Genomic DNA, 20,319 nt, shown 5'->3' with positions numbered 1-20,319 from the left:
AGGCCAAAGAAGGGGGGACGGCAGAGGATGAGATGGTTAGATAGCGTCATCCGCGCAATGAAGAGGAGTTTGGGCAAAACTCTGGGAGACAGTGGAGGACAAGGGCGCCTGGCCTGCTGTGGTCCCTGGGGGGGGTCGCGAAGAGCCAAGACACGATTTAGCGACTGAACAATATCGCAACTATAACACAGCTTGATCGGCAGCATGGACCAGTGTGACAAAAACGACATCACCTCGTCGTAATTTGTGTCGTTCAGGTCTTCATCATCGTCATCAGCTGTCTGGTTTTTCTTCATCTGATCCCCAACGGTCCTCTTCCCTGGCGGAGCGTGACGATCATCCACGGGGTCATTAGCATCCCGGGCAGGACCAATATCTGAACGGGTGGTAAAGCCAGTAGCTCTACACAGGGGGAAGAAAAAAAAATCACAACAGATTCAGAGAAAATTCAGACACGGTTAGATGGTGTGTGTGTGTGTGTGTGTGTGTGTGGTTTTTAATCTAAAATTCTTCTTAAACACACATTTACAATGATCATCTCCTCTGGGCTATTTATAAAATTAAGAATTGATCAGCAAAAACAACAACAGTGTGTGAGCACACTTTCTTTCTATGAAGTTGAAGTGGAAAATTATGGGGGGGAAATCAGGAAAAAAAGGAACTCCACCACTGGATGTTTTTAAGAAGAGACTCTAGACAGTCACCCATCTGAAATCGGTCCTCAACACCAATAAGACCAAGGAGGTTATAGTGGACTATAGAAAGAACAGACATCCAGCCCTTGCTTATCAATGGGGACTGGAGCAAGTAGCCAGTTTTAAGTTTCTGGGTGTTACCCTAAAAGAGGACCTGACCTGGGGTGCTCACATTGCAGCCCTGGTCAAAAGGGCCCAGCAGAGATTATACGACCTGAGACTTCTCAGAAAACAACAACTGAATGAAAAACTGCTGGTGACTTTCTACCGCTGCAGCACAGAAAGCATTTTAACATACTGCGCCTCTGTATGGTTTGCCAATTGCACAGGGGCAGATAGGACGGCACTCCAGAGGGTGAACGTCATTGCCCAGAGGATCATGCATTGCCCTCTCCCCTCTTTGGAAGAGCTTTAGAGCTCCCGCTGCCTTAAGAAAGTTCAAAACATTCTCAAAGATCCATCTCATCCTGGGTACTTAACCATCTATATGGTATACATACTTTTACATAAATCTTAACTATCTATACACTTGTCTATATTGCTTCATCTATCTTTGTCCTCTATAACTTTTCCCTTATTATCTTGTCTTCTCTATTCAACTCTATATCTATTATTTAGCCAATCATAGAGTACATTCCACGTCAAATAATAATCCGTTTCCAAGCAGAGTGTTTTAATGGCCAGATGCCCTCCCTGTCACCAATGCGGAGTTATATTCAGCAGATATATTCACAGTGTGCCCAGAGAGAGAACTATCTACCTCTACCTAGGATTGAACTCACAGCCTCCTGACTGTGAGGGGAGAGCTCCACCTCTAAGCCACCACACCGCTCCTGGTCAAGCAAAGTCAACGGGAAAGCCAAATTCACTTAACCACATTACTAATTTAACAACCGCAGTGATTCACTTAACAAATGGGGCAAAGCTCACTTAACAAATTTCTCACTTAGCAACATAAATTTGGGGCTCAGTTGTGGTTGTAAGTTGAGCTCTACCTGTACTCGCTTTCTAAGCTGTTAAGAAAACACATTCATTCTGTCTGCTTCATTTCATGCGAACAGGGAAGCCTTTTTATGGCAATCCAAAGCTAACTTCCTGCAAAAGATAACAACACAAATTGTTGGGTGGTTATTTTTTCAAAACAGGTGTCAGCTCCTTCTGTCCTTCACCCCAGGGGCCACTAGTGGCCCTACCACTAAATACAGAAAACTCTTGGATTAAAGACAGTGGTGCATCTTCAATTATGGCCTAGAAGCGTTGTGTTTAGAACACAATGAATGAGCTAAACATTTGTTTGTTTATTTGTACTTCACCTTTATTGTTTTTAAAAAGTACAGTTAGTCATCAACTTACGACCATAATTGAGCCCAAAATTTCTGTCGCTAAGTGAAACATTTGTTAAGGGAGTTTTGCACCATTTTACAATCTTTGGTGCCACAATTATTAAGTGAATCACTGCAGTTTAGTAACGTCTTCATTAAATGAATCCGGCTTCCCCGTTGACTTTGCTTGTCAGAAAATCAAAAAAGGTGATCACGTGACCCCAGGACACTGCAACCGTCATAAATATGAGTCAGTTGCCAAGCGTCCAACTTTTGATCACATTATAGGGATACTGTAACAGTCATGTGAAAAACTGTCTTATGTCACTTTTTTCAGTGCCTTGTAACTTTGAACAATCACTGTTATGAGTTGAGGACTATCTGCATTTTCCCCGTCACAACAACCCTGTGAGGTGGCCTGGCCTGAGAGAGGTGGACTGATTCAAGGTTACCTAGATGGCCCAGATGTAACCTGAACTCCATCTGAATTCTCCAACACTGGAAGTTTTTAAGAGATTGGACAGCAACTATAAGGTTTCCTGCCTGATCAGGGGGGTCAGACTAGAAGACCTCCCAGGTCCCTTCCAACTCCTCTTCCTATTCTATTCTATTCTATTCTATTCTATTCTATTCTATTCTAAAGATCTCCTGTTTTATAGCCCAAAGCCTTAACCACGTTAAAAACAGGCGCACATGCAAAACACTACAACAAAAAACAAACCAGAGATCAAACAAGGTGTGCAAAAAATGCAAGCCATGAGATCTCCCCTGGATCTTATTACACAGCCCAATCCAGCAGGGGCTGAAATACGGGTAACACCCAACAAAGCTCACTTCAGTCCACACACGTGTCTTTGTGGACAAATCTCACCATTTTATAATAGGTGCTTCCCCAGCTGGGCAACTTTAAGATGGGGGGGGGAACGACTTCAACTCCCAGAATGCCCCACATTGGGGAATCAGGCTGGGGAATTCTGGGAGTTGAAGTCCCCCTCCATCTTAAAGCGGCTCAGGGGGTGCAGAAACGCCCCTAAAACGAAGAAAACCAGGCCGGTCGTGCGAACGCAAACGTCCTCCGGGGTGCAAACTGAAGGGAAGAGAGCCCTCTATACATGCTCAGGGACGCCCTCCACCCACGATCCGGCTGCTCACCCTCGGCCCAGCCCCGGCACGTAGCCCAGTGGGGCCGGCATGCCCAGGAAGGGCTTCTTCTTGCGGTTCATGGTGCCGGTCAGCGCCGCCGTCAGCCCCGAGGCCCCGCCGCCGCCCCCGCCCGAAGCCCCCGAGGAGCTCGAACCGGCCGGGCCGCCGCCGCCGCCGCCGGAGGAAGAAGAGGAACCCGAGGCGGGAGATACCGCCGAGGAAGCGGCCATGGCGGCCATGATGGCGGCGGAGGATGATGGCAAACAGGCCGCGGGGGCGGGGCGAGGCTCTGGAGGCGGGGCGAAGGCGGGGCGCACTCAGAAGACACGCCCCCGCGAGGTAGGCTGGGCTGCTGCGGGGGGGAGAAGGCGGGGCGAGAAGGAGGGGCGGGTCTTAAGTCTCCCTGGGGGCGGGGTTGGGACTGGACGGTAGTGGGAGGGGGTTCGAAATCCAGCCACAACCCTGCAAGGTAGTCTGGGCTGCTGCAGTGGGGCGAGGAAGGAGGGGGGCTGTTCTTAAGCGGATGGGGGGGCGGGGGGACTGAGTGGGGGCTTTAAATCCAGCCACAACCCTGCAAGGTAGTCTGGGCTGCTGCAGAGGGAGGCAAGGAAGGGGGTTGGTCTTAAGCAGGAGGGGGGAGAACTGAGGGGGAACTTGAAATCCAGTCACAACCCTGCGAGGTAGGCAGATGGATTTGCGCTTTGTAAACTCAAGGTCACTCAATGTGTTTTTCAAACTTTTTGGAGTTGGTGGAGTATTCTCAAAATGTACTGGATTCTCAAAAATAGCCCTGAATCTATTCGTGTCTGTTCCACTAAGTTTAATGGAAGTCATTGTGTCTCGGGACAGTCTGTAGAGGCTTTTCAAGAGATTGTGATACATTCTGGTGTGTGCCCACAGAAAATAGCTTGAGTGTTGTCATTCTCCATCATGGGAGAAACTGCCAAGTTTGAACATAGCAAGAGAATTGATTCGACCCACATAGGCATGAAATGGAAAAGCAAATTGCTGTCCTCTGCTGCCTAATTTAGCATCATTAAATTATTAATTATGGTTCTGAATGGCCTGTTAACGGAATAATAACAGCTTGTACTTTTTGGTTTTCCCTGCAATGTGAGTGAACCCAGTGATTAATTTAGTAGATTATGCTGATCTATGACAGTAATAAAGACATAACAGAAAATCAGAGTTGGAAGAGACCTTGGAGGTCTTCTAGTCCAACCCCCCCTCAAGCAGAAAACCCTATTAACATTTCAAACAAGTGCTTGTCCAATCTCTTCTTAAAAATGTCCAGTAATGCAGCACCCACAATTTCTGAGGGCAAGTTGTTCCTCTGATTAATTATTCTGTCAGGAAATTTCTGCTTACTTTTAAGTTGGTTCTCCTGCCTTCGGGTGTTTTAGAGAATAGCTTGACTCCCTCTTCTTTGGGGCATCCCCTGAGATATTGGAAGACTGCTACCATGTCACCCCTAGTCCGTCTTTTCATTAAACTAGACATACTCAATTCCTGCAACCATTCTTTGTATGTTTTAACCACCAGTCTCCTGATCATCTTTGTTGCTCTTCTCTGCACTCTTTCTAGAATCTCAGTACCTTGTTTTACATCTGGCAACCAAAATTGGATGCAGTATTCCAAGTGTGCCCTTACCAAGGCATTATAAAGTGATACTAACACTTCATGTGATCTTGATTGTATCCCTCTGTTAATGCAGCCTTAGGATTGCATTGGCTTTTAAAAAAAATTAATTTGAGTTGAATTGTCCATTATTTTCCAACTGTACTTTGTTTCTTGCAAATGTGCATAATCTTTCAGATGCAGTAAAAAAAATAAAGGTTTTAACACAGGGTTATTCAAATTTTGTATAGAATCATTACAATCAATGGACAAAGTAATCATCAGGTTATATAAGTTATATTAATCATTAAAGACAATTAGCTTCAAATCAATTAAAGTTCTAAAATTACAGTATTATGATGCCTTTTCTGTATTCTGCACAGTGGTGGATTTGTAAGCTATGCAGATGCAGATAGATAAACTCAACAAGACGCCCATAACAAAGTACATTTATTGGTTCATCGGGTATCCTCATAACTCACATTTGTGATGAAGTTCTTCTTTAATGACCAATCCTTTGCATATCTGCCTTGTAGGTAAAAGATGGTTATCTCCTAACCCATCTCGTAGGATAGAAAGCAGCTGCCATGAGTTAGGGAGTTCAGGCAAAAAGTGAGGAAAACTCCCCCAACCCATCAAGGGTCTAATTAGTGACCAATCGGGATTACAGATGTGGCCATGTGACATGAACTACATTTCCCAGGTTACCTCTAGCTACATTTACCATGATGCATTCCCTTAAGGGGACAGCTCATAATTCCTAAGTAACTATCCAATTCCCATAGACTGGCTGGGACAGCACACTCCCCGCCTGGAATTGTAAATTCCACTATTAAGAGAAGAGAAAAAAAATTAACTATAAACTAAGATAAGCGGTAAATAGTAATACTATGAATAGCAGATAACTGTATAATTAAGATAAATAGTTAGCTATTAACTAAGAAAAACAGTAAACATTAATAAAGCATCAAACAAAACAAAGCATGCAAAGCTTGAGGTTCAGTCTTCAAGTTCGGACTCTTAGGGAAAGTCTGCTGGTCACCTCTGGTGGCCTTTTAGGGTGTACAGGTACTCTTGGTGGCAAAGGTGAAAATCTGGTGGTCGCTTCTGGTGGCCTTTTAGGGTTGGAATAGTATTCTTGCTTCCACGGTGTCAAAGGGCATCAGGAAGCTGTTGGAAAGGGTGTTGCGGAGGCATATGCCCATGTAGAGCGTCTTAGTGGACATCTGGTGGTTGTTGGCGGCCGTTTAGGGTGTCCTAGCAAAAGTGTACTGATCGCCGGCGGCCTATTAGGCTGGAACATCATTCTTGTTTTCCATGGTGCTAAAGGGTGCCTGAAGGTTGTTGGAATGGATGGCGCTAAGACATTTGCCTGGGTTGGAGGCTGAATCCGATCGACACTGACAATTCTTACGATCCCCCATCCTAGTGGAGATTTGATGGCCACTGGGCCGTCTACAGGGCCGCCGACTGACTCGGAGAAGAGAAAGGCGCGTGGGGCATTATTTCCCAGCAAGAGTAGGATCTCAGCCTCCGGATCTAGAGCGGGAAAGTGATGAGCCAGGTGCTATAGGTGAGGCATGCTACGTATGTCCTCAGGTGTTGCGATCTGACTGCAGTTGTTCAGTACCCCATCGCATTCAAATACGGGCGGGAGTGGGAACCGGGAACTTCCATCCAATGACTCTATGCAGAGTCCAGTAGCTCTCCGCCCCGCCGTGCTTCTTGGTCCATGGCACGTTGATACAGTAAAGGGAAATTCGTCCTGTTGCACCTCAAAAGAGGTCGAAAAATACGGGTCTGGCTAGGGTGCAGGTGCTTTTTTTTTCTTTTTGAAAACAATTTTATTGGTTTTTTAACAAACGAACAAAACAGACAAAACATAAAAGCCTCAGCATCTCTTCCATCCTTATATACAAACAGTGTGTCGGTTGGTTCATCAGTTTTGTGCATTCAATTTTGTAGTCTCAATTACAATTATGTTACATAATAACTCTTATTATCAATCCAAACTTCTATATCCTCATATCATTATTAAAAGAAAATCATTTGACTATACTTTTATTCATTCATACCTTATGAGATAACTATAATTTAAGTAATTTATTCTATAACAAATCATATAATCATACCAATTCTATCCTAAAAAAAACACACTTTATAAATGTAGTGTCAAATAGCAAAAAAAAGAAAAAAAAACAATAATATTCCTTATTATCTAACATTCTAAATATTCTATTTTTGTATTTCATCGTCCAACCATTGATAGAAAAGGTCCCAAATTTTATAAAATTGTTTATCTTCTTGCTCTCTAATTTCAAATGTCAATCTACTCATCTTAGCACATTCCGATATTTTCTTAATAATTTCTTCCTGCAATGGAATTTTCTCATTTTTCCAATTTTTTGCAAATACAATCCTAGCCGCAGTTAATACATTTACAATCAAATATTTCAAATCTTTACTGTATACATCTGGTAGGATCCCAGGGTGCAGGTGCTTTGAGTGTCTATCCGCACGTACATTTTCACGGCCTCTTCAGGGTGTCCTTCGGGGTACACTTTGGCTAAACAGATGGGAAGACACGAACGAGGGCATCGTGATTCAGCGCACAGTACTGTGCAGTTGACACTCCTCCTCGGTTTTGGTTGCGGTTTGGCAATCTGCTGAGGAGCCTGCCTGCTTCTGTGTTACGTTGAGGCTCCTCGTCCGAAGGAGGGCTACGAGATATCTGCAGTGGTGGCTCGGAGTCTGGATGCGGTGTGGTTGGGTGTTGGTCACTAGGGCATAAGTCTCATTGCACCTTGGCTGTGCAGTACTTGGGCGGGTGTTTGGATTCGCGACACTTGCAGCAGTATTGGCACTCCCTTAGCAGTTCTTTTTGTGGGGTCAGTGACTTCGCTGCACACCCAGTGCAGCTGTTCAGCGAGTGACGAGTGTGGTGCATAGAACAAAATGGGCGATCTGGCTCTTCCCCGCTGCAAGGCGAAAGTACCCACCCATATTGGTGAGCCTATTTAAGCCTTTGATAACACCTAGATTCCCACGCAGGTAGGCAGCTGCAAGAATTTGTCCACCTATAATCTGGCCGCCTAGAGAAGCATAACAGGTGTGATTTACCTGAATAAAGGTAGTCCTCAACTTCCAACCACAATTGAGCCCCAAATTCCTGGGGCAAGATATTTGCGAAGTGAATTCTGCCTCATTTTATGACCTTTCCTGCCTCAGTTGTCAAGGGAATCGTTGCCGTTGATAAGTTAGTCACCCGATTGTTAAGCGAATCTGGCTTCCTCATTGACTTTGCTTGTCAGCAGGTCGCAAAAGGGGATCGTGAGACCCCGGGACACGGCGAACCGTCATAAATATGAGTCAAGGGCCAAGCGCCTGAATTTTGATCGCGTGACGATGGCGATGCTGCAAAGGTTGTAACTGTGAAAAAACAGCCATAAGTCACCGTTGTAATTTTGAACAGTCACTAAGTGAGTTGTTGTAAGTCAAGTTCCCCCCCCTGCCCTTTCCCCTCTCTGCCTCATGTTGTTCGCAATGCAAGCGACACAGGCCTTGTGTTCCCACGGGCCATGTGGGCAGCGCAGCCTTGTGTTCCCACACAGCCTGGATTAATTGCTTTGGGGGATGCTTTGGGGGTGACATTTCTCTGCAGACCACCAAAATTTTCTTGCGGACCACCAGTGGTCCCTGGCCTACTGGTTGGTGACCAATGCTCTAGAATGCTGTTCCCCCTAAGATCCAAATAACCACTTTTGGGGTATTATGAAAGTCGTGGTTTTAGCAAGGGTAATTTGAATTTATGTAGACTTGTTTCTTTATTTCCCCATTCCAGTCTGGCTTTTGTCAACTGACATTCTGTTTTATTGTTTTTTAATGATTTTTGCGGTTATTGTTGGGTTGTTTCTGAATTGTTTTCTGAGTTTTTAAATTTGTCGGCCACCCAGAGCCACGGTAGTTATATTGGTGCCTATATTAATTTGACACATAAATAAGTACGTGGTTGCTAATTTTTATTTATTTTTGCTGCTTTGTAATTGTACATATTTTACTTGCGAGCTGCCAAGACTTGTTGGAATTTCAATAAGCATACAAATTTAATCAGTAAATAAATGTCTTGTAAATAAATGTATTGGGTATCATTGACAAAGCATAAGACGTGGGTTCCTGAAGGTGGCATTCCAAATGTATGAAGCAAGATGCGACTATCCAGCGTATTTATGTTCTCAGAAAGCTTATGAAATCCATGTGTGGCCCTGGGTCATTTTTTGCAATCCAAAGCAATGCTTAAGCCAGGGAGTTAATGTTACAGAATGTCCTTTTGTCGTTTTTCTAAAGTCGAACATTTGGTGGGATGTGGAGCCTTGACAATGCTTGTGATGGCCCCCATGGGCTCCTTAATTTTTTGGCTGTAGTATTTGGGACTCCAGCGTTGTAGTCCAATAGCTGTCTTCATAACCTTGTTATATACCAAGGAAGGACATTTAACCAGTGGCGGGATTCAAAAATTTTTTACTACTGGTTCTGTGGATGTGGCTTGGTGCGCATGGCGCGGCTTGGTGGGCATGGCAGGGGAAGGATACTGCAAAATCCACATTTCCTCCCCAACCCACTGACCTGATTTCCAGCTCTGTTCTCCTGTGCAGGGCAACAAAAGAAGACCCAGCCAATCAGCTGGGACTCAATGGGAGGCAGAGAATAGATAGGGGTGGGGCCAGTCAGAGGTGGCATTGGCCGAACTACTCAAAATTTCCGCTACCGATTCTCCAGAACTGGTCAGAACCTGCTGAATACCACTTCTGCATTTAACTCAAGTCACTGCAATACCCGACAATCTATCTATCTATGCTACAAAGCCATGTTGATTCCTTTGAATTCTTCAACAATTCCCCCCAAAAAATCTTCTGAAAAACTCTTTCAGTCCTGTGATTTTGGAGTCAGGGGTGGGATTCAAATTTTTAACAACTGGTTCTATGGGCGTGGCTTAGGTGGTGGGCATGGCTTGGTAGTCATGTGACTGGATGGACATGGCTTGGTGGTCATGTTATTGGTTGGGTGTGGCCAAATCAATATCACTCACATCAAGGCACGCATCTCCTCGCCTGGCCTCTCATGACTGTGGGGATGCTGCAACAGTCGTAAGTATGAAAAATGGTCATAAGTCACTTTTTCAGTGCCATTGTAACTTTGAATGGTCACTCCACACAAGCAAAGTGCCAGCAAAGGAAGGAAAAAAACTCCAGAGACGTTCCTGAGACAGGAAGTCTAGTCCTGCCAAGAATGTAATAAGGGTTAACGGAGAGGCTGTTTCTGTAAGCAACACCAGAATGTTTCCTTCCTGCCTTCCTTACAGGATTAGTCCAGTCATTTCTTCTAACAACCGGTTCTCCGAACTGCTTAGAATGTTAACAACTGGTTCTAGCGAATAGGTGCGAACTGGTAGAATCCCACCCCTGTTTGGAGTGTAGATATATTAATATTAGTTTGCTTTAAATTGTTATTTCCGGTCCAAATAAGATAATGGAATCAAGTAACACAGGATGATCATAGTGGAACCGTATTACTTTACAAAATTTAAAGATGCGGCTGCTTTTAACGTTTCAAAAAGGAGCATTTGGTAAGCCTCTCAGGCATTAGAAAGCAAAGCTCACCTTTCAAATGCTTTGCGCAGTCTGTTATCCAGCTGGCTTTTACAACATCTCTGAGTTCAGCTTTTGTATTTCATTCAAAGCTGTAAATAATCCGGGTTAAAGTAAAAATTTCCAATGGAAAGTAATTATCATTGTATCACTTGCCTTTTGGGGATTGGTGCTGAAAATGTTGGCAGGAAAAGCGTTCATATTCTCCTGATTTACATGGACAAGAATGAATTCCCCAAACTGCTTTTCAACATGTTTACATTTTCAACTTATTTAGTAGGCTTATATATGTTACTCCAGTGCAAAAATACCTTGAGGATTCCCCTCTTTCAATGAGAAGCTTAAAATAATCTAAACTGATAACATACACTTACAACCACAAAACTCCAAGCATCTGAAGAACTATCAAAATGTCACATAAAAATCCAGTAATGGGGTTGGGGGAGGATGGAACAAGCTCGCTATTCACACCCATTCTATTCCCAAGCTGCTCTTGCAAAGCCATGATTTTCTGGCTTTGCTTGGATAGCATAGCATAGCATAGCATAGCATAGCATGAAATGGGAATAGGATAGGACAGAATAGCATAGAACAGAATAGCATAGAATAGAATGAAATAGGATACAATAGGATAGAATGAGATAAGGATGGGATGGGATGGGATGGAATGGAATAGGAATAGAACAGGATAGGATAGCATAGCATAGCATAGCATAGAATGAAATAGGGATAGGATAGAATGGAATGGAATAGAATAGAATAGAACAGAATAGATAGAATGAAAGAGGAATAGTATAGGATAGAATAAAGAGTACAATAGAATAGCATAGCATAGCATAGCATAGAATAGAATAGAATAGAATAGAATAGAATAGAATAGAATAGAATAGAATAGAATAGAATGAAATAGAATGAAATAGGATACGATAGGATAGAATGAGATAAGGATAGGATGGGATGGGATGGAATGGAATAGGAATAGAACAGGATAGGATAGCATAGCATAGCATAGAATGAAATAGGGATAGGATAGAATGGAATGGAATAGAATAGAATAGAACAGAATAGATAGAATGAAATAGGAATAGTATAGGATAGAATATAGAGTAGAGTAGAGTAGAGTAGAATAGAATAGAATAGAATAGAATAGAATAGAATAGAATAGAATAGAATAGAATAGAATAGAATAGAATAGAATAGAATAGAATAGAATAGAATAATAGGATAGGATGGAATGGAATGGAATAGAAAATATGGAATGGGAATGGAATAGAATAGAATAGTTTATTGGCCGAGTATGATTGGACACACAAGGAATTTGTCTCGGTGTGTATTAAAAAATGTATAGTACCTAAACTGGGAAAGATGGAAGGCAAAAGGAGAAGGGGATGGCAGAAGATGAGACGGTTAGATAGTGTTATCCACACGGTGAAAGTCAATTTGGGCAAACTTCAGGAGACAGTGGAGTATAGTCCTCGAGTTACGACCACAATTGAGCCCAACATTCCTGTTGCTAAATGAGACATTTACGAAGTGAGGGGTTTTTTGCAACAGGTGTTACAGGAATCATTGCAGTTGTCAAGTTAATAACATGATGATTAAGTGAATCTGGCTTCCCCATTGCTTATCAGAAGGCCCCTGGACACTGCAACCCGTCATAAATGTAAGTCAGTTGCCAGGCATCTGAATTTTGACCAAGTGACCATGGGAGTGCTGTAATGGTAGTGTGAAAAAAGGTCTTCGGTCACTTTTTTCGGTGCCATTGTAATCTTGAACATGTGTTAAATGAGTTTTGCTCCATTTTATGACCTTTCGGGCCTCAGTTGTTAAGTGAATCACTGCCATTGATAAGCTAGTAACCCGGTTGTTAAGCGAATCCAGCTTCCCCATGGACTTTGCTTATCAGAAGGTGGCAAAAGGGGATCACGTGACCCTGGCCACCGTCGTAAATATGAACCTGTTGCCCAAGCATCCGAAATTTTGATCCTATAATCCTGGGGATGCTTGCAAAGATCGTAACGGTAAAAACAGTCATAAGTCACTTTTTTTTCAGTGCCATTGTAACTTTGAACGGTCACTAAACAAATGTCAGTCGAGGACTGGTCAAAAGGGCCCAGCAGAGATTATGGCTTTTACAACAGCTGAGACTTCTCAGGAAACAACAACTGAATGGAAAACTGCTGGTAACCTTCTACAGAAGCACCAGAGAGATTATCCTAACTTACTGCACCTGTGTAAGGTTTGCCAATTGCACAGGGACAGATAGGATTAACCTCATTGCCCAGAGGATCACGGGTTGCCCTCTCCCCTCTTTGGAAGAGCTTTATAGCTCCCGCTGCCTCAAGAAAGTTCAAAACATCCTCAAAGATCCATCTCATCCTTGGCACCCCCTTTGTTTGAACTATTACCATCTGGCAGACGGTACAGGATAACAAAAACAAGGACAAATAGGATGAAAAACAGCTTCTATCCCAGGGCAGTAGCTCTGTTGAATTCTACCGTATAGTACACTGAAGATGGTATTTAATTTCATTGTAGGATGTGCAATGACAATAAAGTAAACTAAAAACTAAACTAAAACTACCTGTATGGTGGAGTAATTGCAGATCAATGATTCAGAGCAGAGTGTATGTGCAGCCCATCCAATGGTTTCCAATTTACACACACATGCAGACACACATGCAGACACATACACACACACATTCGCACAATTCTACAGCAAAAAGCGCACGTAGAAGCACAATGCTTCTACTCTATTACACCACAGAGAATTCAGATATTTCCTGTGGGTCCTTTTTTGGATGGGATTGGAAAGGATTCTAGGAGGCACACCCTTTCTCCTCATTTTCCTTAAGATTTATTTGTTTGTTTGAACTACTTAAGTGGTTGCCCATCTTACATAGGGTGGCTCACAACAATCATTAATTCCTAATGAATCGAGTAACACAATAATTAAAACCAGAAATCATGGTCTTGTCGTTATACGCAAACTAGGAATAGATCCATATTCTAGAGGTGCGATTTCCAACCTCAGCAATTTTAAGACTGTCAACTTTAAACATGGCTGCCTGGGGAATTCTGGGAGTTGAAGTCCACAAATCTTAAAATTTGCCAGGTTTGGAGACCCCCCCGTTCTCTAGAGAACCTTCTCACTAGTCAACAATCTGTTGCCCGTATTATTTGTAACTAAGAAGTACCTGCCAGTCCCTATCCTATTTGAGATCCCTTTACAACATTTTTCCGTTGGCACATAACACTGCTTTGTGCAACTTCAATCTACAGAAATGATTAAATAAACGTTAGCCTGAAACTCACAAAAAACGCACAGGGCATTTTCTGCCCCAAAGCTGTGATTTTAAAATTCTGCTTTCCACCAGGTGGAGTACTAAAACCAAAAAGACTTTTTGGATAGACAAGCCAAGGTTACTTTGGATAATCTCACTTAAATATGCTGGCCTAGTTACCTGAGGAGATGATGGAAAGCTTTCATACTTTTTTCATAATTTATTTATTTCCCTTCTCCCTTCCTTCTGTTTAGATTTTTTTTTAAAAAAAAATATGCTGGCTAAAATGAATTCAGCCTTCAAGGCAATAAGTTCTTCCCAGCTTGATTAAGTACCTTTTGTCTTCCAACTCAATTTTGGCCGCTTAACTTAGCACAGCAACTGCGTCAGATTGTCATCAGAGAGGCCCTTATGAAATAATGCCATATTTTGTGTGTGTTTTAAATTTAAGTTATGCGGATGATCTTGTTTCCAAAGCATTGCTTATTTAAGTAATAATACTCCTTGCCAAAGTCAATGCAAAACAACAAATCCCCCGTATCCTTTATTTAGTGCTGGAGCAAGGATGTTTAATTTTTACAGCAGACTCCGTTTATAAATCAAAAACATTACTTTGGTGCACTGGAAATTGATCACACAAATCTATCCCTTTCCAGGAATTGTTGCTTGGTTGGGCTAATTTTTTTGTCTGGAAACGGACGAGTTCGGCAAACGCAGAGAGATTTGTAAAGATCGTGAGACGGCCTCTTCTGAATTAGAAAGGGGCAAAATTAGTTTGGCATCTTGAATGAATTATTATATTCACGTCCCAGAGGGAGTTTGGCACCAGTTTCATCTGAAATTTTAATATTGTAAGCCGTCCAGAGCAGAGGTGATGAATTCAGCAGGTTCTGACCGGTTCTGGAGAACCAGTAGTGGAAATGTGTAGTTGGGAGAACTGGCAAATCCCACCTCTGACTGGTCCTGCCCCCATCTATTCTCTGCCTCCCGAGTCTCAGCTGATTGGCTGGGTCTTCTTTGGTTGCCCTGCACAGGAGAACGGAGCTGGAAAGCAGGTTAGTGGGGTGGGGAGGGAATGGGGATTTTACAGTATCCTTCCCCTACCACGCCCACCAAGCCATGTCCTCAGAACCGGTAGTAAAAAAATTTGAATCCCACCACTGGTCCACAGTTACCATGTGGCAAGATGTGTGGCTAGTACATTTTATAAGTCAGTAAATAAATAAATAAAATTGTGCATATGGCCAAAGGTGAGTTGAAACTTTACCTTAACTGCACAGATACGAAAGTTTGTCACGGAGAAAGAATGAGGGGCGGGGTGGGGAGAAGGTATGGATAGATGAGGTGGTTACTAAGAATAGTATTGACCATAAGAAGAACCAAATTAATCCTAAAAATGAAATAAAAATGGATTGTCACCCTGAGATGATGATCATGAGCCAGAAGCGTGAGCTAGTGATAGGTGAGAAGACATCACTTAGCTTGGCAAGATTGAGAGAAGACAGTGAGTTAAGGTACTACAGGTGACTGGGGTGAAAGAAATTATAGGACTGTTCTTGTAAGAGATAGAAGTACTTACTAAACTTTATATCGACTGTTTCCTAGTATGATTTGATTGCTTATTGTACCCTGTGACTATCATTAAGTGTTGTACCTGATGACTCTTGACGAATGTATCTTTTCTTTTATGTACACTGAGAGCATTTGCACCAAGACAAATTCCTTCAAAGGAATTTGGACAAAGTCCAATCAGACTTGGCCAATAAAGAATTCTATTCTATTCTATTCTACTCAATTCGATTCTATTCGATTCTATCCTTCCCTATTCTATTCTACTCTACTCTACTTCTATTCCAATTCCTTATTCTATTCTATTCTATTCTATTCTATTCTATTCTATTCTATTCTATTCTATTCTATTCTATTCTATTCCACTCTACTCTATTTCTAATCCAATTCCTTGTTCTATTCTACTCAATTTGATTCTATTCGATTCTATCCTTTCCTATTCTATTCTACTCTACTCTACTTCTATTCCAATTCCTTGTTCTATTCTATTCTATTCTATTCTAATTCCTTGTTCTATTCTATTCTATTCTATTCTATCCTATCCTATCCTACTCTATTTCTATTCCAATTCCTTGTTCTATTCTATTCTATTCTATTCTACAGATGTTTCATTACCCAAACTAGGTAACATCATCAGTGCTACCTACTTAGTTTGGGTAACAAAACTTGTGCAAATAAACAACCCAGCTCAGAGAGCAACACAGAACCCACATTTCAGCCCTGAGCTACAAATGTCCTCTTCATTGAGAATAAGTCTCTCTTTGGGATCTTTGAATTACCACCGTGGTTCTCAATTCCTCATTCCCAAACTTGGTAAGCCTTGTTTTCTCCACCTTCCCTCCCACCGCCACAAAAAAAAAAGCGCCAAAGCATCTCAGTATGAATAAAAAATGAAGCGTGATTTGGGGAATAAATGTGATTTCAACCAATAATGATTGGAATGCGGTGTGGAAGGAGGAAAAACCAAAGGGTTGTAGGAAAGGCGGCAGGGTGGGAGCTGGAAGCCTCTAGTCTGGCGCCAGGGTTTCGAATGCCACAAGCCAGCCAGCAGCAAAGTTTTCCATTCAGCCCTTAAAACTGAAGGGATGGAAAGCGGGTGGAAGTCGCTCGACGTAGTCTGCAAGTTATCGAAGGAAGTTTCAACATTGCCGGTAATGAGCTGAGGACTCTTTCCTTAGGACTGCAAGCAGTGTACCTTGGAGACTTCATTTGTTCTCTTCTGAAAAACCAGTGACATTCATAGTCATTATTATTTGCTCAGCACTGGCAGGATGCCTGGAACTTTTCAGCCAATGTGTTAAAAATCTGGACGATCAATAAACCAGCGACGTTTTCTCTCCCGGGTTCTGGGAAAGAGGAAAGCGGAGGATCGGCAAAAAGATTTGCAGCCCTACCGCTTCTCCAAGGAAAACGGTGTGCCAGGTGTGTGTGGAAACACTAAATCTGATCAGAGAAATACGGTGCTTTTTCGGACTAAGCCAAAACTGAGTGACCATGTAACACTATCCTATCCTACCACATGCTGGGTTTTAACCATATTTTATGGCTTACAAGGCTGCCATAACAACCAGTTATGGTCCAAAAAGGTCCAAAACGGTAGAATCCCACCCCTGATCTGATCCCCGAATGCCTGCAGGAAGTTGCAGCTAAGTCTTAGCTGATCTCAAAATGTCAAGCAAGATCATAGCCAGTTACAGATAGCGCTTGACCTACAACCTCAATTGAGCCCCAAATTTCTGTTGCCGAGACATTTGTAAAGTAAGTTTTGCCTCATTTTACAAACTTTCTGGCCAGAGTTTTTAAGGGAATCATTGCAGTTAAATTAGTGGATTGTTTAGTGGATCGGGCTTCCCCATTGCCTTTGCTGGTTAGACAGTCAGAAAAGGGGATCACATGACCTCACGATGCGGCGACCGTCATAAATATGAGCCAGTTGCCAAGCATCTGAATTTTGATCACAGGGATGCCACAATGGTTGTAAATGTGAAAAATGGTCATAAATCACTTTTTTTTCAGCGCTGTAACTTTGAATGATCTGTTGTAAGTCGGAGACATCCTGTGCTATTGTATCTGGGTATGAGATCACTAGGAAATCTAGAATGGGAAGGTGACAAACCATCCAGAAAGAAAACAATAGCAAACCATTTATATATGGTTGCCATCATGCAGGTTTTGGGATGGATGGAAGGGAAGAGGGAGGAAAGGGAGGGAGGGAGGGAGGGGGAGGGAGGGAGGGAGGGAGGGAGGGAGGGAGGAAGGAAGGAAGGAAGGAAGGAAGGAAGGAAGGAAGGAAGGAAGGAAGGAAGGAAGGAAGGAAGGAAGGAAAGAAGATCTTCATGAGGAAGAAAGGTTGAGATGGATGGATGGGTGGAAGGAAGGAAGGAAGGAAGGAAGGAAGGAAGGAAGGAAGGAAGGAAGGAAGGAAGGAAGGAAGGAAGGAAGGAGGATCTTCATGAGGAAGAAAGGTTGAGATGGATGGATGGGTGGAAGGAGGGAAGGAAGGAAGGAAGGAAGGAAGGAAAGTAGGTTTTCTGAAGGAAGATTTTAGGAAGGAAGGAAGATCTTGATGAGGAAGAAAGGTTGAGGATGGATAGAAAGAAAAGGAAAGAAAGAAAGAGAGAGAAAGAAAGAAAAAGAAAGAAAGAAGGAAGGAAGGAAGGAAGGTTTTGGGAAGGCAGGCAGATTTTGGAAAGGAAGGAAGGAAGATCTTGAGGAAGAAAGGTTGAACTGGATGGATGGATGGGTGGGTGGGTGGATGGAAGGAAGGAAGGAAGGAAGGAAGAAGGAAGATCTTCATGAGGAAGAAAGGTTGAGATGGATGGGTGGGTGGAAGGAAGGAAGGAAGGAAGGAAGGAAGGAAGGAAGGAAAGAAAGAAAGTAGGTTTTGGGAAGGCAGGCAGGCAGGAAGATTTTGGGAAGGAAGATTTTAGGAAGGAAGGAAGATCTTGATGAGGAAAGATTGAGATGGATGGAAAGAAAGAAAGAAAAAAAAAAAGAAAGAAAGAAAGAAAGAAAGAAAGAAAGAAAGAAAGAAAGAAAGAAAGAAAGAAAGAAAGAAAGTTTTGGGAGCAGGCAGATTTTGGAAGGAAGGAAGGAAGATCTTGATGATTGAGCTGGATGGATGGAAGGAAGGAAGGAAGGAAGGAGGAAGGAAGGAAGGAAGGAAGGAAATTCATTCACTTTTTAAATACCAAATCATCATTTTTTAAAAACAGCCACAGTGTTAACATTCTTCTTACGACTTCAGCTAGAAGCAGCTGGGTGTTGATGTGGGGGGCGGGTTATGCCTCTGGGGCGGGAGAGCAGAGCGTTGAAGAAAAAGAAAGAAAGATGGGGAAAGAAGGGGAACAGTGGTTCCCTGTTTCACTCTGGGAAGGAAGGACACGTCAGAAAGAGATCTCCATGCAGCACAGGGTCGAATGGCCACGGAAGGCAGATACCAGTGATGGAAGAAGAAGATGGATCATCCCTGCAACTACCCCTGGAATTAATTGGAGCAGGAATAAAAAGAAGACAGACAGAAAGACAGACAGACAGAAGCTAGAAAACACTGGATGGGGGAGGGCTGGGGGGCGGGGAGATGTGAAACTTTTGTGTCTTCTAACCCTTGGCTAATGGCTCGTGCCTTCACTAGCTGTCCAGATGGACCTAGTTAAGATGTGCCAAACAGAAACTAGTGGTCAGCCAAACCATCTAGAAAGCATCAACACATTGCTGTTTTCCTGCTGACGCCCTTGAGGGCCGAGGCGCAATGTAATTCAGATCAATTTAATTAATATCAGGAACAAGGACTGGATGTGCAGGAATTACGGAACATCGAACATTTCCTTAGATAAGTGGGCCTTACGCCAGTCAGGGCTTTACGGGTGATAACCAGCACCGTTAATTGCACTTGGAAGTATATCAGCAACCAGCTCAGGAAGCAAAGGCACAAATCGTTTTGTGCCTACCACCTTCTGGACTGGCTGCAGTTTCCAAGTGGATTTCAAGGGCAACCCCCTGTAGAGTGCATTGCAGTAGTCCACATCGAAGCGTGAGTGATTGGATGACGGCCACCCTGCTCCAAGTAAGGGTACAGTTCAGGGGTTTCTACCAGTTCGCACCTATTCGCTAGAACCTGTTGTTAACATTCTTAGCGGTTCGGAGAACCAGTTGTTGGAAGAAATTACTGGCCTAATCCTGTAAGGAAGGCAGGAAGGAAACATTCTGGTGTTGCTTACAGAAATTGCCTCTCCGTTAACCCTTATTACATTCTTGGCAGGACTAGACTTCCTATCTCAGGAACCTCTCTGGAGTTATTTTCCCCTCCTTTGCTGGTACTTTGCTTGTGTGGAGTGACCAACTTCCTACTGGCTCAGGAATTCTGGGAGTTGAAGTCCCCAAGTCATGAAGGGGCCATGGCAGGGGGTGGGCTTCAAAAAATTTTTAGCAACAGGTTCTCTGCCCGGTTGCTGGGTGGGCGTGGCCATGGGGCGTGGCCTAGTCAGCCTCCTGCACCATGGGGGGGCGTTTTGCCCTCCCCGGGCTCCTGAGGCTTTTCTCGAGCCTTCAGGGAAGAGAAAACAGCCTCCCGGGGCTCCAGAAGATCTCTGGAAGATGGAAACGGGCCCATTTCTGGCCTTCCTGAACTTCCAGGAAGACCATTTTTCACCCTTCCTGAGCCTCTGTGCATGCCTTGTCCTTACCTGCATCCAAAACAGGGTGCATGGGGACTCCGGGGAGGGGAGGGCAGGGCCAGCCAGGAGTGGGATTTGGGGATTCTCTGAACTGCACAGAATTTTAGCTAGGAGCTCTACCGAACCCCTGCGAACCCCCAGCAGCTCACCCCCGGGCCATGGTTCCCCACCTCTGACGTAAGATGTTTCATCTCATAGCCACCTGATCTTGTTGGGATGATCTTCGGCCTAATTTTTCCCCCTCCAGCTCCCTCTGTCCTCTTGACACCCGCACAAGACCTTGACGGTACCCCCGATAGGTCTGTGGGTATCATCTACATCAACGTTGCCCAACCTTAGCAACTTTAAGATCGGTGGACTTGAACTTC

General features: G+C 43.4%; 1 protein-coding gene across 1 annotated transcript in view; it reads right to left on the bottom strand.

The window, feature by feature from the left end:
• Window positions 1-3,433, bottom strand: part of PRPF6 (pre-mRNA processing factor 6) — a 55,421-nt gene extending 51,988 nt beyond the window's left edge. The window contains exons 1-2 of the mRNA XM_026697352.2: window positions 3,170-3,433; window positions 234-402 (exon numbers count right to left, since the gene is read on the bottom strand). Of these exons, the coding sequence (XP_026553137.1) occupies window positions 234-402; window positions 3,170-3,399 (399 nt within the window). The 5' untranslated portion in view covers window positions 3,400-3,433. The remainder of the gene's footprint in view (window positions 1-233; window positions 403-3,169) is intronic.
• Between the last annotated feature and the right edge of the window lie 16,886 nt (window positions 3,434-20,319).

Source organism: Pseudonaja textilis, chromosome 3 (genome assembly GCF_049901715.1).
Source record: "Pseudonaja textilis isolate UNSWEBS1 chromosome 3, rPseTex1.2, whole genome shotgun sequence".
NCBI lineage: Eukaryota > Metazoa > Chordata > Lepidosauria > Squamata > Elapidae > Pseudonaja > Pseudonaja textilis.
The sequence above is the reverse complement of the archived record's forward strand: the minus strand, read 5'-3'. Positions and strand labels throughout refer to the sequence as shown.